Source organism: Amia ocellicauda, chromosome 21 (assembly GCF_036373705.1).
Source record: "Amia ocellicauda isolate fAmiCal2 chromosome 21, fAmiCal2.hap1, whole genome shotgun sequence".
In the NCBI taxonomy this organism is placed as follows: Eukaryota; Metazoa; Chordata; class Actinopteri; order Amiiformes; family Amiidae; genus Amia; species Amia ocellicauda.
In genome coordinates this window covers 753,401-772,148 of record NC_089870.1, presented here as the reverse complement: position 1 = coordinate 772,148, position 18,748 = coordinate 753,401, and the positions used below count along the sequence as shown (strand labels likewise).

General features: G+C 41.7%; 1 protein-coding gene across 5 annotated transcripts in view; it reads left to right on the top strand.

Annotated features, from left to right (window-relative positions):
- LOC136717292 (papilin) overlaps positions 1 to 18,748 on the top strand; it is a 117,005-nt gene that overhangs the window by 76,754 nt on the left and 21,503 nt on the right. For all 5 annotated transcript variants that reach the window (XM_066694844.1, XM_066694843.1, XM_066694841.1 and 2 more), the window contains 6 exons: positions 384 to 534; positions 8,477 to 8,563; positions 11,150 to 11,348; positions 16,077 to 16,155; positions 16,857 to 16,989; positions 17,393 to 18,287. In XM_066694844.1, the coding sequence (XP_066550941.1) occupies positions 384 to 534; positions 8,477 to 8,563; positions 11,150 to 11,348; positions 16,077 to 16,155; positions 16,857 to 16,989; positions 17,393 to 18,287 (1,544 nt within the window). The remainder of the gene's footprint in view (positions 1 to 383; positions 535 to 8,476; positions 8,564 to 11,149; positions 11,349 to 16,076; positions 16,156 to 16,856; positions 16,990 to 17,392; positions 18,288 to 18,748) is intronic.

The window sequence follows — 18,748 nt, the reverse complement described above, 5'->3', positions numbered from 1 at the left end:
GGTAGAAATACTGCTATATGGTCAATGTTAATTTCAGTGGTAAATGTGAGTTCCCTGCCAGCTGAAGAGCAATTGTGAATAAATAAAATATTATTAAAAATATATGTTGGATATATATTGTTTTACAGTAATCAATCAATAGACCAAAATTGAATACAACATAAACTATTTACATTCAGCTAACACCCTAATAATAACTCACATCACTGTAGAAGCCTCCAATCATCATTGAAATGTGGTTAGGTGATAATACTCCTTTGCCCCAGGTAGAGATCCAATGCAGCGAAGACAAAGTGTAGGAATCATAGCCAAACAAGTACACTACTATTAAAAGTCCTCTATCATGAGTTGACACCCAAGCACTTTAATCCCTGTTTCTACAGTGTTCAAAGAGCTGTAAGTCAGGCCTGCGGGAGCGCCAGGTGATCTGCTCCGACCCAGACCACAACTTCTACAACGCAGAGTTTTGTGATTCCACCACCAAGCCCCCCACCACGGAGTACTGCAACACACAGGACTGCTCCCGCCCTCAGTGTGAGTCTCTCTGCCCCACTGCCCTGCTCAGTCTTATGTCTGTATAACACCCCTCATATAGACAGTAGATTGATGGCAATAAGGGCTTTAAAAAAGACCTAAGACCTTCAAACTCCACTTAGTTTGGCCTTTTAAGTGGGAGTCTGTTGCTCTTGCAGTTGTATATCAATTTAGTATCCTTCTGGTGCATTTATAAATATTTAAGTCTTGAATTTAAATTGGTAATGTTGCTCAATTTAACATGCATATCAATAAGTATTACATTTTCAGTTTATTTACGTTTATTTAAGTATTTAACATTCAGTACAATTTCATTTTTTATTGATTATTGATTATAGATTATTAATTAAATATATATCAATAACACAATCTATAGTGTTAACTGATCAGATCCTCTGTGGCCTTGCATGAGGGCATATGTGGTTAGTAAAGAGCTCAGGCCTAGATACACCTGCAAGGTAATAAAAATACTTTATGCACATAGTCAGTCTCTTAGGCATACACACTTATCAGACGTCACACTCCAGTGTGACCTTAAAGCAAGAATGGTCCTATTCATGGTCTGTAGCCTGCATCATTTATCTGTACATTTTTATTTGTTTCTAACCTTTACATTATCAACACCCTAATAAATAACCAAATTACTATACTACAATTGTCATTCCCTTTCAAATCGAAAGACAGTCATTGGGAAGAGCCTTCTGACCTGTCAATAAGTGAAAACATATATCAATTCTTCCCTGTAGGGGCCCTGTGGGCAGGAGGAAGACCCACCCCCAGCGTCTGTGAAAAGTCTTCTCCTAACAGTTGCAGACTGCCATTTCTTCTTTCACCTTGCGAATGATAGTGCTTTCGGTTTCACTTTACATGATTGGAAAGCTTGGAGAAGTTTGCTCCCTTTTCTCTTCGTAGTCTCGTTAAGAGTCGGCGCAAGCCCCTCTTTAGAGATCTGTCATACGCATTGGTTTTCTTACCGTCCTTACAGAGTTCTACAGTGACTGAGGTGTGAGAGAGAGCTGCAGGGTGCTTCTTCTGGAGCTGCTGGTGTGGGCAAGGTCAAGCTCGAACCTCCTTGCTGCTGTTGGTCTGGGCGCTGTCTCTCAGGCAGTCGCAGGACATCGACGGATTTCCCTAGAGGTTGAGAGAATCTCCCTCAAGGTCGCATAAAGGTCGACAAGACACTCCCTCGAGATCGAGAATTCCCTCGAGGTCGACGAGATTCCCTCGAAGATGAAAACTTTTCCCTTGAGATCGACAAAAACCTCCCTCGAAGTCGACATTGACAACCACTTGATGTCAGGAGAACTTCTGTCGAGGTCAATGCATCAATGCATTAGATTGAAACGCCCATCGACGTCGAGACCCTCCACAACGTTGACACGCCAAACAACATCAAAACATCCTACAACGTCGATATGCCCATTGACGACTTCGATGCAGCTCTCGACGCTGTCATCAACCTGAGCAGGGCAGACACAATCTCCTGTGAGGAGAGATTTTTCTTGCCCCAGGATTTGTCATCCTTTATAGAGGGCTTAGTGGAGGTGGATATACAAACAATCTTCATCTTCCCCAAAATGAAGCCTAAGGGAGCTTTCCACTGCTGCACACGGTGCCAATCGGAGTCGCCCTTGGGTCATAGATGGGCATGACTTATGTGCGCAGTGCTTGAGCACAGATCATGCCCAGAGAGCATTTAAGGGAGCACTTAAGGGTGCTTGCTCCTCGGCAGGCTCCACAACTGAGTGTTTCCACCGCGAGAGACAGCTTCTAGGGCATCCTTATCTTCCTCATCCTACAGTGCGAGGATCTTACCAGCAAGAGAGAGATCTGCTTTGCCTTCACCCCCCCTGCAGGTTGTCCCCGGAGAGATGGATGCACTTTCCCAGGAGGAGGTCCCCAGTTAGCTGGTGCTCGCTCTCCCCTCTACGCTCCCCCCCGCTACACACACCACTGCAGCAATCTCTAACCAGCAGAAGGAGGGGGGCATTTTCCCCCTGGAGGTCCACCAGATGGGAGCAATGATTGCTGCTTTGAACGACCAGCATCACGTGCTGGTCATAATGTGGGCAGAGCGGGGCGGTGCAGAGCCAGCAGGAGGCTCCACCATCACCCCCCACCTGCCACCACCACCACAGGAGGAGGCGTTTGTGTGCAGCATCACATTCAGATGTGTCAGAGCTCCCCCGTCAGTGGTAGAGATGGAGGAGACGAACTCAAAGGTGGAGCCGCTCGAATACCCCAGTGCCGAATTCTGGGACTTGATAAGGCAGGCCATGCAGGCAGTGGACATCCCCTGGTCCCCCAGTGAGGATGCACCCAGAAACAGGCTTGGAACAGGCTAGTGAGGGAGAAACTAACTAGGACTCCGGAGGCCTTGCCCTTGTTTGACGACTTTGTTGAAGTGGTGCAGTCCTCGTGGACAGACATTGTGAACATGCTTTGACGCTGTCAAAAGACAGAATCGAGTCATTGGAGACGTGCCTTGCATTATTCAGGAGGACATCGACTCTCCAACTGGTTCAATTCCAAAAACGGCTGATGACGGATGCCTCAAATATTCTTCCTCTTGGAATCATGCAAATGTGTCCGTTACAACGCTGGGTAAATGCTCATAGGTTACACCCAACAAGAGACAGACATGCAGGAGGACACTGTCTTGATGGCAAAATCACGACAACTTGTGCCTCGGCTGCCCTCACAGAAGGGAAGTCATCACCACTAATGCCTCAAACACAGGCTGGGGCGCTGTCTGGAATGGAATAGGAGTGAAGGGGACATGGAGTGGTCTGTGGTTGTCTGCCCACATCAAAGCACAGGAGCTGCATGCAGTGCTGCTGGTGCTGCGCCACTTTCACCATGTCCTGTCAAACAGAAATGTCCTAGTTTGGACAGACAACATGACAGTAGTTATTTATATTAACCACCAGGGGGGGCTTATGCTCCCCGGACTACATTGTGTGGCGTGCAGACTTCTCCTGTGGGTGCTGGGCAGTATCATCCGATCAATAAGGCCAATACACTGGACACGGGAGGGGGCTCCCTGGGCGTGGACACCTTTGCTCACCCGCTGCCTCAGGAACTGCTGTATGTCTTACACAAGGGGTTTTCAAACCAGTCCTGGAGTACCCCCTGCCCTGCTGGTTTTTGTTCCAACCTAGGTCTTAATTACTTAATTGAATGGTATATTGCTTTGTCAGATGAATCCCCTTTGAATAGCACGAAGATGCACCCAGCGATAGCTATAAGTTTAAATCTGAATGTTTGCTCCTTCTGAAAAGTCCTAGTTTGCGACAAAGTCTCAGATATATTGGAGCACCGATATTATCGGATGATATTTTATAGAAATATCTGTATAGGCACATATTCCACCGATAATGCACTGATATATTTTCTAAAACTATTGGCTAAATATTTTTTCCCAAATGACCATAAAATCCTTTGTCAGACTTCAGACAACAAATAAATACATGTTTATTTTGTTTAACAGTCGTTAACCATTATATTTTAACATAGTTATGGTGCTTTAGTTTTCTCTGGAAGCTTCTGACTCCACAGTGATTCTAATGCTCAGCGGTGCCGCACGCACACTACTAAGTGCCATTGTGAATCAAACACACCCCTACTGAGAAACACAGGACTCATAAACCAATAAACATGTGTTTTACTAAAACCCTCATAACCAATAGAAAGTATTTTTGAAAGCTGCGCTGCATTGGAGTATCCATAGTTTTGATTGTTTATTTACGTCTTGACTGAAGATTACCATATACTATGGTATAGAGGCACATTTGTACTGAAAAGTTAATTATAACACTTTTCAAAATTCACAATAGCAATTACAATAAAGAAAACCAGTAAATGTTTGCTGAACTGTTTGTCTCCAAATCACAAGCAAGCTCAGATCACATCTAAAGAAAGTTAGTGAAAAAATGCATCTCTCAGACAATGTTTACTAAAACTGAAACTATGCATTATATTTATAAAACTATTTCAAATCCTACATCGTGTTTTGGCTGTGATTCGTATTGCAATACATTTAACATATTCAATGCAAATGCAGCTGTGCTGTGCTTCCTGCACTATAACCTGCCTGTTGTGGACCAAGGGCCAGATGTTAGAAAAAACAGGAACAGTTGCAATATACAATTTATTAATTGTCACTTATTATGAAAAAACTGACAAAAGAAATGAAGAAGTTTCTAACAAAAACTCAGTCCAGGAAAGAAACAAAAACAAGAAAAAAAAAAACACAAGCAGAATAACTAATTCCTAGCCCCAGATTTGCAGTTACCTATATGTTTAAAATAGGCCCTCTGTAACATCCTATCCACTCCAGCATAACCTCCGACACTACCTTCTTGGTTCAGCTTTTCTACCATAGTCAGCTTAGCCCCAGCCCCTGCACCAAACCATTCAAAAATAGTTGTGGTAGAAAGAAAGATAAAATTACACAACCATAAACATACATTCCCAAAATAAGTTTACATAAACATAACAAACTTATAATAAAAAGTGATATTTGATTATAAAACAAACCTAAACTATAAACCAAGGAAATGACATTCCACACATTGACCTTAACCCCCCTCCCCACGTCAGCGATAAGGTGACCCAGATCTCTAAAATCCCTTCCCAAGATGGCCTCTGTAACCCTTCCCTACCTTCCCCAAGATGGCCGCTCCACCACCCACCCCGGGTAAGCCTTTGAATGTTTGGGAGGATTTTTCAAATATCTTTAACAGAGGAATGTGCCTACTCCATCACACTGCCCCTGTTGGATTGGCAGTAATGAGTGCAGGACTTGCAAACCTGACACATGTAAAATGCAAATATAAACTAGGCCAGCACCTAACACTATCATTTTATTTTCTCTACTGTAGAGAACATGCACATTTTTCTATTTGTGTGTGAAATTGCTCATATACCTTTGTCTCTGTTCTAATGTATAGCTAGAACATGCATATTTTTATATTTTATAAATTCTAATTTAATTTATTTTTACAGTGTTTGATTTGTTTATGATGAAAATTAATGTTAAGTTTATTATGTTAAATAAAAATCTCACCTGCAGTGCATATTTACACAATTTATCTCTGACACTGAGAAACTTGAGGGGTCTGTTTTGCATGCTAACAAAAAAAAAAATATCGGCAGATATATTGGTAATCTGGAAATTTTGCTTCCCAATTATCGGTATTGGTATCGGTATCGGACCTGTATTGGTCGGGATCTACTTGATCTAATATGGTGATTCAAGTCTGAGTCCAAGATCCAAATGACAAAGGTATTTCAAATGTCATTAAGTGTGTGATCCCCAGTTCCTAAATGATCGTGACGCAAAAGACATAAAGTCGTTGAAAGCTGGTCCTGAAATACACCATTGCTAACCATTAAAATGTCCATCAGCAAGTTACTTTACCTTGAAACCCACAATAAAGTGATAATGCGCACATTTAAGAGAATATACAATTATCTGGTTACTGGTTGATGTATAGGAAACAGAGGGTATTGATTAGAGGAGTCGCTTCTAACTGGAGTGAGGTTGTTAGTGGAGTTCCACAGGGATCAGTACTAGGGCCTTTGCTTTTTCTAATCTATATTAATGATCTGGACTCTGGGATAGTTAGAAAACATGTCAAATTTGCCGATATATTAAATAGGTGGCTCAGCAGATACAATCTCGTCAGCACAGGCTATTCAAAGGGACTTAGATAACATTCAGATTAAATTCAATGTGGACAAGTGCAAGGTATTACACGCAGGTAACAAAAATGTCCACTTTAATTACACTATGGGAGAAATAGAACTAGATGAGTCTATGTGGACTCCTCACTTTCTCCATCCAAACAATGTGGGGAAGCAATAAAAAAGGCAAACAGAATGCTAGGGTACATTGTCAAAAGTGTACAATTTAAAACAAGGGCAGTAATGTTCAGACTGTACAATGCACTAGTTAGACCTCATCTGGATACTGTGTACAGTTCTGGGCTCCACACTTCAAGAAAGATATCGCTGCTCTAGAGGCAGTTCAGAGGAGAGCAACCAGACTTATTCCAGGTCTGAAGGGAATGTCCTACTGAGAGACTGAGGGAACTGAACCTTTTCACCCTGGAACAGAGGAGACTACGTGGGGACTTTATTCAAGTCTTCAAAATCATGAAAGGCATCGACAGCATCAAACCAGAGGAGCTTTTCCAGATCAGCAGGGACACACGCACCCGGGGACACAAATGGAAATTGGTCTACAAGGCATTCAAAATGGAAAACAGGAGACACTTCTTCACACAGAGAGTAGTCACAATCTGGAACAATTTGGTAGATGCTGAAAATTTGGGAACATTCAAAAATAGACTGGATAGGATCCTTGGAACACTTAGTTATTAATGGACGAATGGCCTCCTCTCGTTTGTAAACGTTCTTATGTTCTTATGTTCTTATGTTCTATCTCAGTAGCATTTGCACGTGAAATGCAAGATTTACAGTGGCAAACGTATTTACCCCCCTTAGACTTTTCTACATTTCAATGTGTTACAACATGAATTAAGAATGGATTTAATCAAGAGTTTATGCCACTGATCAACACAGAAAATGTCCATAATGTCAAAGTGAAAAATATAATCTGCAAATTTTTCTAAATTAATTATAATACAAAACAGAAAATAATTGCATACATAAGTATGCCACACCTGATTGAGCTGTGGTGAAACCAATTGTCTTTAGAAGTCACATAATTAGTTGAATGGAGTCCACCTCTGTGCAGTTAAGGTGTGTTATATGATCTCAGGCTAAATACACCTGTGGGAGGTTCCACAGTTGGTTATTATTATTACTACTCAATTTCTTAGCAGACACCCTTATCCAGGGTGATAATTCTTACAATATATCACATTATTTTTTACATTTTACCCATTTATACAGCTGGACATTTACTGGAGCAATCTAGGTAAAGTACCTTGCCCAAGGGTACAACAGCAGTGTCCCCCACCTGAGACTGAACCCACACCCCTAACCACTACTCAACACTACTGAATTAGTACAATTCCTAAAAAAACTAAATAATGAAGATGAAGGAACATTCAACTCAAATGTCTGGGTTGATCAGTGGCAAAAACTGATTCTGATTCTGATTTCATGTTGTAACACAATGATATGTGGAAATGTCCAAGGGGGGTGAAGCCACTGTACATGTGGAAATGGGTATGTTTTTCCTGTGTATTCATAATTTTTAGTAATTTACTCGAGTATTTGGGATTGACCCTGCCCTTCTCTGTGGCCATTTTTTTTTTTTTTGCCGCAAACCTGATTCTGCCAAGTTTTCATGCCAAATGTGCGCATGCTTCATCACTTCATGAGTTAAAAGCACTGTATGTAAACTCCCCCAATGCACTTTATAGCCAGATCACTTAGAGGCAGACCAGGCGCCATTGTTTGCTTTCAACTACCGCCACAAACTGAGTTCTCGCTTGCTGAGAGTCCTAGAATGGCCTGGTCAAAGCCCAGACCTCAATCCAATTGAGAATCTGTGGCAAGACTTGAAAGCTGCTGTTAGCCAAAGGTGCCCATCCAACCATATGTGCAAAGCTGGTATACTGTATACCCAAATAGACTCGCAGCTGTAATTGCTGTCAAAGGTGATTCTACCAAGTATTGACTCAGGAGGATGAATACTTATACAACTAACACATTTCAGTTGTTTATGTTTAATTAACTTTTGTTTCATAAGAATGTGGTGTTAATCAAAGGGAGAGAATCCCAATTTAATCAACTTTCATTGCAGATTGTAACAACAAAATGTGAAAAAGTCCTTGGGGGGTAAATACTTATGCAATCCACTGTACTCTCTACTTTAAAATCTGTATAGCTGCTTGGAGTTCAGTACAGCCTGTGTCTTGCCACCTTGCCCTCTGCTCTGACAATATGTCTTTGTGTGTCTGTGCAGGGGTGCCCAGCATGCCCGACCCTCAAGATTACGATAACACACATCTTGGCATCCTGGTACCATACATCTCTGAAGAGCCCTCGACAGGTTAATGCCCTCCACACACTGGACAGCACCCAGAAACCAGGCCTGACCCAGCTTATTACATTAACACTAATGCCTGATAATTGAGTTTAATAGCATCAGTTTTTGGGGGGGATAAAAATCGCACATTATAGATCCTTTGCTGCTTCATTTTTAGTTTTTTCTTCTATCCCCTGTGGAAAACATCTGGGATTAATTATAATTAAAATTACAATCTTTTTGTGTTTATTCTGAATTATAATTACACTTATATTTTGTTACAATCACGTAAAAGGTAATATTATTTGTATTATTATTTTATTTTTATTTTTTTGCAGACACCTTAGCAATTTATAGTTCTCACAAGAAACAGTTTTCAAAGGCATTAGAAAAAACAGTCAATGTAATAAGATGTTTTATGTTCTCAACAAAATACAGTATAAAAGCATATATAATATAATATAAGCATTTATACTGTATATTGTAATTCTCTGTAAGCAAAATTAGCCTATACAGTATTATATATTTTTTATCAAATTTTGAAAACTTTAACATGACAATGATGTAATTGGACTGTAGTTGATATATTAATTACAATTATAAGTGACTACAGGTATGCCATTAAATTACAGAGTTCTTGTACATTCTACTCACCATTTTGAATATGCAAACAATTATTTGTTCTTTGTCTCAAAGTAATTTGTGCTGGAACTGCATTGCTATTCTTTACCTTTACGAGTGTGAGAATGGCAACAGACAGCTGTTTTTGTGTGTCTTGGGGAGTATTCTGTTGTATAACTGGATGTGATCCTTGGTTCACTTAGTTATTAATGGACACCAAATGAGCACAATGAGGTGAATGGCCTCTTCTCCTTTGTAAACTTTCTTATGTTTATTATGTATGGTTTTCACTGCTTTTTAATATGTTAATTAGATTGAAAGGTTTTGATTCACTGTGTTCTCATAAAAAACAGATCAGAGCCACTGAAGTGTGTGGTTGTATTCAGCCAGCTGTAGTCTGGACTGTGACCATATTAGCACTGTAGCTGTGCAACCTTTTTTCACCCGTTTGAGGCTAAGATCAAAGGTTATAGTTATCCAATGGACAGTCTTGTCATCTCTTGCTCTCCCTGTATACTCTCCTATCCTGCTGCTCTGGAGTCCAACAGATAGCAGATCAGATTCAAGTGTCTGTCAAACTAATCGATTTAAAAAAAAATATATATATACAACATAATTATGTATTATGAATTATGCCATTTTAGGATTTTATGAAAAAAATGTCAATGTAAAGTTATTTTTCTTACAATTGTCCCTTAAAGTACAAGTCAAAATTCAACTTTTAAAACAAACTGGGTGACAATTGGATAAAAACTGAAGGAGTTATGATATTTTTTTATTTTTTGGTATTATGTAGTAAATGTTTCCTATATTTTGCAAGTCAATATCTCCAAACAGCAACATCCGATCTTAACAATCTTGTACCATTTGAAAGCCCTAACTATCTAGTTTCCAGTGATAAAAAAACAATGTTTCTGGCTATAATAATGCCAGTGTTAATAGATATATCTCAACCCTATTATATGTATTATATTTATTTTAGTAAAAAAACATTGATTTCAATCGAATTATTCCTAATTCTGGAATGTCGAAATCAGCTTATTTCATTATCACATGGCTATGTGCTATGCTGACCACTGTTTTATTAGGGTACATGGCTCAACTTTTTATTAATTAGAGGAGACCGTTTTTAAAGCAATGTGATTTAAATAACTTAAAATGCGTGAACAACATTGACCATCTAGTAAGAAGTTGCCCTGGATAACTGATGTCTGGTGCAAACAAATACATTTTCAATTGTATAGGGTTCGCATGGAGTTATAGGCTACTTCCTTGTACCCAAAATGGAGTGAACCTGTTGATAACAGGTAACAATATCTGAACTGAACGTTTATTCACGTTGTCACTGTTTCCAGTGTTTGCGTTTTCGTAGTCTTAAGCCTAAACAAAATGATGTAGTCCTAACCTACAAAAATGAGACATGGAGAAGTCTATGCATTGATGACATGTTTAATTATTATTAAAGCAAAACATTGCTTGATTGGTGTTTTCAGCATTCCAAACCCGACTGTCCTGGTTTGCTGTAGGCAGATGAACAAAGAACCCTGTTGTGCAGTTGCACTGCAACCTACAAGCAGAATTTTATTGAAGCAGAATACGCTTTTGAAGCCGGATACAGCCAAAATAGCCCTTGCATTTTACAGCAAGAATCGGCACAATCGTAGCATAAAGGACAGAGACCACTGTTAAGTGATTAAAATATAATGCTTAATATCTCAAGAACAATTTCGGTACAAACAATTATTATGGCTGCACAAACCAGCACACATGTAGCATAAACGAATGACACCAATTTGAATCGATTTGGAGTTTGATGGGGTGCTAGGTGACGTCATCGCTGATAATTAAAAAAACTATAACTGCACTGATGAATACAAATACAGCACAAACCAGAACAAATGTAGCATAAATGAATGCATATATTTTTATTCATATTCTGAACACATGGTGTGCCAACTTCATGGAGGTGGCTGACTGTCCTTTGCTCAGATTACAGGGATGGGTGGAGGGACCCTGGCAGAGATGGCTCCAGGACAAACGATGGGGGCACCATCAACCTGTACAACCAATGGGAGTCACAGCCCCAGAGGTGCACGCAGTCCCAGTATGGGTGCTGTTCTGATGGATGGACCCCTGCCAGTGGACCCCAAGGCTCGGGCTGCCCTGGCAACAGCTGTACCCAAACCAGGTACTCTGCCAGCAAGTTGAAATTTAGAAATTCATTACAGGGAGCACACAGGAAATGACAGGGCACTGTGAATAATACTAAATATTGTGGCCTAGAATGCAGAACATAGCATAAAGCTAATAGATGATGTATGGGCAATGAAAAAACACTTGAAAATAAATTTGTGCTTGTTTGCCTTTTTTTGTTATAATAATAATAGTTATAATAATTATTATAATTATGGAGTGGAATATATGTGAAAAAGGGGTTAAATATGAACAAGACCTTTGCATACCCATACATACTTTAAATCAAAGACTGCTCAACTGGCTCGTGTTCTCGAGTGGACAAGTGGACGAGTGCTTGTGTGGCGATACCAAGAGAACAGTACAGGCCTGACTGCTTGACCCCTACAGTGAGGAGGTCCGGAGGCTCTTTTATGCTGTGGGGGGCATTTTCCTGGCATGATTTGCGTCCATTTGTCCCCTTAGAGGGAAGGGCCACTGCAGATCATTACAAAATTATTCTGAGTGATCACCTTTATCCTATGGTGAAACATTTCTATCCTGATGGGAGTGGTCTCTTCTAGGATGACAATGCCCCATCCACAGGGATGATGTGAATCATATGCTATGGCCTTCGCAGTCAGCAGATCTCAACCCAATTGAACACCTATGGGAGATTTTGGACTGACATGTTAGACAGCGCTCTCTACCATCATCATCAAAGCCCCAAATGATTCTTTTGGAAGAATGGTGTTCCATCCCTCCAGTAGAGTTCAGAGACTTCAGAGAGAATTTAAGCTGTTCTGGCGGATTGTGGTGGCCCAACACCTTACGGAGACACTTCATGTTGTTGTTGCCTTTTATTTGTCACCCGTCTGTATATGTGTGTGTATATGTATATATATATTATACATACACCAATCAGCCATAACATTATGACCACCTGCCTAATATTGTGTAGGTCCCCCTTTTGCCGCCAAAACAGCCCTGACCCCTTAGAGGGATGGACTCCATTAGACCGCTGAAGGTGTGCTGTGGTATCTGGCACCAAGACATTAGCAGCAGATCCTTTAAGTCCTGTAAGTTGTGAGGTGGGGCCTCCATGGATTGGATTTGTTTGTCCAGCACATCCCACAGATGCTCGATTTGATTGAGATCTGGGGAATTTGGAGGCCAAGTCAACACCTGCAACTCGTGATTCATCAGACCAGGCCACCTTCTTCCATTGCTCCGTGGTCCAGTTCTGATGCTCACGTGCCCATTGTAGGCGCTTTCGGCAGTGGACAGGGGTCAGCATGGGCACCCTGACTGGTCTGCGGCTACACAGACCCATATGCAACAAACTGCGATGCACTGTGTGTTCTGACACCTTTCTATCAGAACCAGCATTCACTTTTTCAGCAATTTGAACTACAGTAGCTCGTCTGTTGGATCAGACCACACGGGCCAGCCTTCGCTCCCCACGCCCATGACCCTGTCGCTGGTTCACCACTTTTCCTTCCTTGGACCACTTCTGATAGGTACTGACCACTGCAGACCAGGAACACCCCACAAGACCTGCAGTTTTGGAGATGCTCTGACCCAGTCGTCTAGACATCACAATTTGGCCTTTGTCAAAGTCGCTCAGATCCTTACGCTTGCCCATTTTTCCTGCTTCTAACACATCAACTTTGAGGACAAAATGTTCACTTGCTGCCTAATATATCCCACCCACTGACAGGTGCCATGATAACAAGATTATCAGTGTTATTCACTTCACCTGTCAGTGGTCATAATGTTATGGCTGATCGGTGTATATATATACACAGTACTGTGCAAAAGTTTTAGGCAGGTGTGAAAAAATGCTGTAAAGTAAGAATGCTTTCAAAAATAGACATTAATAGACTATATTTATCAATTAACAAAATGTAAAGTGAGTGAACAAAAGAAAAATCTACATCAAATCCATATTGGGTGTGATCACCCTTTGCCTTCAATTCAGCATCAATTATTCTAGGTACATGCTTACTTCCCTTCGCAATTGGAAGATATCCAGCAGTGCCATCAGCTCAGAATTGGCAGAAAACAGTGGGACCCTGGTACACCCATCTACTGTCCGGAGAAGTCTGGGTAGAAGTGGCCTTCATGGAGGACTTGCAGCCAAAAAGCCATATCTCCAACATGGTAACAAGGTCAAGCGACTCAACTATGCATGGAAACACAGGAACTGGGGTGCAGAAAAATGGCAGCAGGTGCTCTGGACTGATGAGTCAAAATTTGAAATATTTGACTGTAGCAGAAGGCAGTTTGTTTGCCGAAGGGCTGGAGAGCGGTACACGTATAAGTGTCTGCAGGCAACAGTGAAGCATGTTGGAGGTTCCTTGCAACTTTGGGGCTGCATTTGTGCAAATGGAGTTGGGGATTTGGTCAGAATTAATGGCCTTAATTAAAGGGAGGCATCTGATTGGCCCCAAATTTATTTCCCAAACATACAGTGGAAGTCACTATCTTCAGCTTAAAGAAGAACAAGGAGTCCTGGAAGTGATGGTATGGCCCCCACAGAGCCCTGATCTCAACATCGTCGAGTCTGTCTGGGATTACATGAAGAGAGAAGCAGCTGAGGCTGCCTAAATCCATAGAAGAACTGTGTTTAGTTCTCCAAGATGTTTGGGCCAACCTACCTGCTGAGTTCCTTTAACAACTGTGTGCAAGTGTACCTAGAAGAGTTGATGCTGTTTTGAAGGCAAAGGGTGGTCACACCAAATATTGATTTGATGTAGATTTTTCTTCTGTTCACTCACTTTGCATTTAGTTAATTGATAAATATAATCTATTGACATGTCTATTTTTGAAATCATTCTTACTTTACAGCATTTTTTCATACCTGCCTAAAATGTGTGCACAGTACTGTATATACATTACATTTTATAATAATTAAACTGTATTTATGTATTGCCTTTAATACTAAACACAGCTCAAAAAGTTGTACAGGAAGAAAATAATATTAATTAATAATATTAATGTTTCAAAAACAGTTAACAGTTAATTTACAGAGAATAAAAAACTGAACAACAAAAACAATATCAGTGAGGGTCCGCATCTCTGATAAAACATTGGGACAGAAAGTAGGCCCCTGTCAAATGACCTCAATAAGTGTGTAGGCTGATATGGAATTAGTAACTCTGTTACTTAATCATGGGGCTTTTCAGTAAGTGCTTTATACACTCACCTAAAGGATTATTAGGAACACCTGTTAAATTTCTCATTAATGCAATTATCTAACCAATCAATCACATGGCAGTTGCATCAATGCATTTAGGGGTGTGGTCCTGGTCAAGACAATCTCCTGAACTCCAAACTGAATGTCTGAATGGGAAAGAAAGGTGATTTAAGCAATTTTGAGCGTGGCATGGTTGTTGGTGCCAGACGAGCCGGTCTGAGTATTTCACAATCTGCTCAGTTACTGGGATTTTCACGCACAACCATTTCTAGGGTTTACAAAGAATGGTGTGAAAAGGGAAAAACATCCAGTATGCGGCAGTCCTGTGGGCGAAAATGCCTTGTTGATGCTAGAGGTCAGAGGAGAATGGGCCGACTGATTCAAGCTGATAGAAGAGCAACTTTGACTGAAATAACCACTCGTTACAACCGAGGTATGCAGCAAAGCATTTGTGAAGCCACAACACGTACAACCTTGAGGCGGATGGGCTGCAACAGCAGAAGACCCCACCGGGTACCACTCATCTCCACTACAAATAGGAAAAAGAGGCTACAATTTGCACAAGCTCACCAAAATTGGACAGTTGAAGACTGGAAAAATGTTGCCTGGTCTGATGAGTCTCGATTTCTGTTGAGACATTCAGATGGTAGAGTCAGAATTTGGCGTAAACAGAATGAGAACATGGATCCATCATGCCTTGTTACCACTGTGCAGGCTGGTGGTGGTGGTGTAATGGTGGGGGGGATGTTTTCTTGGCACACTTTAGGCCCCTTAGTGCCAATTGGGCATCGTTCAAATGCCACGGCCTACCTGAGCATTGTTTCTGACCATGTCCATCCCTTTATGACCACCATGTACCCATCCTCTGGTGGCTACTTCCAGCAGGATAATGCACCATGTCACAAAGGTCGAATCATTTCAAATTGGTTTCTTGAACATGACAATGAGTTCACTGTACTAAACTGGCCCCCACAGTCACCAGATCTCAACCCAATAGAGCATCTTTGGGATGTGGTGGAACGGGAGCTTCGTGCCCTGGATGTGCATCCCACAAATCTCCATCAACTGCAAGATGCTATCCTATCAATATGGGCCAACATTTCTAAAGAATGCTTTCAGCACCTTGTTGAATCAATGCCACGTAGAATTAAGGCAGTTCTGAAGGCGAAAGGGGGTCAAACACAGTATTAGTATGGTGTTCCTAATAATCCTTTAGGTGAGTGTATGTTAGTAATGTATCTGAAAGTGTACTGGAAGCCAGTGGAGAGAAACCAACACAGGACCAATATCAACCCATCTATTTGTTTTTGTTAAAGCCCTAGTAGCTACATTCTGCTGTAGTATTAATATCACCTGGTTTAACAGAGAAGTGGAGTTAATCAGCATATAAATGAAAATTCACCCTCTTGTCTATGAATAAACTTACGTTAAGACAACATATATAAAGAGAATATAATATGAGTGTGAATGGAGGCATGATCCATTGTGCTCAGGGTACAGTGTTATCTGGGTCAGGCTGAGACATGTCTCTGCATTGCTCTGCAGGTTCGGCTGCTGTCCTGACGGGGTGAGGGATGCCCTGGATCGCTTCAGGGCTGGCTGCCAGTACACTCACACTCCTACAGTAAGGGCTTCATACTTAGTTCACCCTCCTGTTGGGAACTCTGGGAACCTGAAAAACAATTGTCAATGTGAGTGTAGCTTGTGTCAATAATAGACAGTTGGTGGCATATGAACTTGAAAAGTCTCGTGGTCCACCCTGCACAGTTCAGAAGACAGAATCTGAGAAGATTTACCATCTATTCTGATTGTAAATATAAACTGGTGAGATCTTGGTGCAGTCCTTTGATGGTAATGCATTTCCAGCTATGCAGCTCATTTATTGCAGGGGTGTCCAATATTATTTATCAAAGGTGCACTTATCTAATACACCTCCATACCAGTCACACAAGTTTTTCACTTCATTCCACTGAAGGTCATATTAACCAATTAGTGAGCATACATTTTGTCCTCTCACTCTCATTTCCTTAAAGCAGTCAACCTTCCAATCAATTACTAAACTTTATAGAGCCATTAAATTAAAACTCAATAGTATGTGTATATACAGTGTTATTAGTAATGTGCTGCAGAATGAAAAACATTTCACTGTTAAATATGTGGGACATGAAGCAGGCTTTCTCTAGCAGTCTGCAGATGCTTGATAGCTCTGTTAGTTTCAGAGTATCTGAAAAAAATTTAGAGGAAGAAAAAAGATACATATTGTCTTATAAGACTACATGCATCTCTCTCTCTCTCTCTCTCCCTCTCTCTCTCCCTCTCTGTTAGGAGTCCTACTCCTCCACCACCAGGAGGGAGCCCAGTGACTCTTGCCGCTCCACCACCTATGGGTGCTGCTATGACCGGATTACTCCTGCAGCCGGGTCCAGTGGGGAGGGCTGCCATAGTCGGCCAAATCATTGTGAGTGCAAACACAACACAGCCAAACGAAGGTGTCCTTTGACTTTCAGAGACACTACTCAGACCTGGATATACCTTTATGGTCATTCTTCATGGAGAAATTGAATGTTTCTCGTGTAATTTTCCATCAATCCCTTAGGTAATCCCATAATCCTGTGTGACATTAATGCAAGGAAGCAGCTGTTCATCAGTGGCATTTATCATTCATCTTCCCTCATGAACATGCTTTAAGATAGCTAAATGGCTTCTAAAACAAATTGGCTTTCACCCCACTTGTATTAATAGTTTGTTTTATATAATGTATTTAAAGTTACAACATTTGGAAGTACTGTATGAGAGGGTTTTGCGATGACTCTGTTCTTGGTAGGCTTTCCCTGCTGACACTTCTCTGTGTTGTTTTACAGCTCTTACCCAAGCCTGTACGCTGCCCAATGCTAATGGTCCCTGCTCTGACTGGACAGCCCGCTGGTACTACGATGACTCCTCAGGGGGCTGTGGCCGCTTCTGGTATGGGGGCTGCCATGGCAACCGCAACAACTTTGCCACGGAAGAGGAATGCAGACAAGAGTGCCTGGAGTTGGCCAGCCACCGCTGGTTGCTGTACGGGCCACGCCTCTTTCCTGGCATAAGCCCCGTGGCTGGGCAGGGCACAGTGGGATTGCCGGAGAAGGATGAGTCATTGGGAGAGGGCCAGCTACAAGGCCCTGCCCCGCGGGGTGATCAATACAGAGTGGCCCTCACGGATGGCAGTGCTAGCTCAGGCCGCTCTATTTCTTTGAGAAAGGTGTTTACAGTGTATCAAGGCTCTGACCGCTTGCTCACCGTGGACAAGAACATGGGCACCTCCACAGCCAACAATGAACAGAGCAGGCAGACCTTCCACAGAGGCCCAGTGGCCAGCCCTCTGGATAGGGGGCTCACAGATAGGCAGGTGAGGGCGCAGACCAGGGCAGAGCTTGTGAAGGGGCAGCACCGGGAGATACATGGCACCTCCATTCACTATGGCAGCCTTCCTGCCTCACAGGAGAGGGGCTCCAGATGGATCCCACAGGATCAAGGGCGATCCAATAGTCATATGGCCTCGAGCCACACTGCTCCAGCCAGACTGCCTGCTGATGTGGGAATCCTGGCTTCCAGATCAAAGGACCCCAGGCAGCAAGGTACCTCCTCTGAATCAGAGAAGACTGTGGGAAAGGACGGGATGTCTATTGAGAAGGGTGATGGTGCCTCTCACCGTGCACAAGCAGCTTTCCAGTCTGCGGTAGGATTAGTGGATAGCAGCCAGACCCAGACCCAGAGGTAACTTAATAACTGTCAAATTAGATTTTTTTTCGTCATTTTATGTAACACAATTCGCACATGTACACTACCGGTGAAAAGTTTTAGAACCCTTCAATTTTTCTATTTTTTATTGAAATTTATTCAGTTTAATGTCTCAATGTACTCTGAAATTAAAGCATAGAACAAATAAACAATTGGAGATAAAAATGTAACCCCTTAATCTGACAAACCCCTCTGGTAACCTTAAAAGGGGACCAAATCCATGTGCTTCTGTTTAATCCCATGTGTGCTCTTCACTGTTGTGTTTGCCAAGTGTTTGGTATCCCATGAAAGCTGAGAATCTCAGCTCTCTAACGATGTGAAACATTCTCTGATGTGAAACATTTGGTTTTTAACCATACTTGGTCTGAGTAGGAATACAAAATCTCAGAAAATATTGACAGTTATGACATATTCTGGAACCAGACAGTCTAATCTAC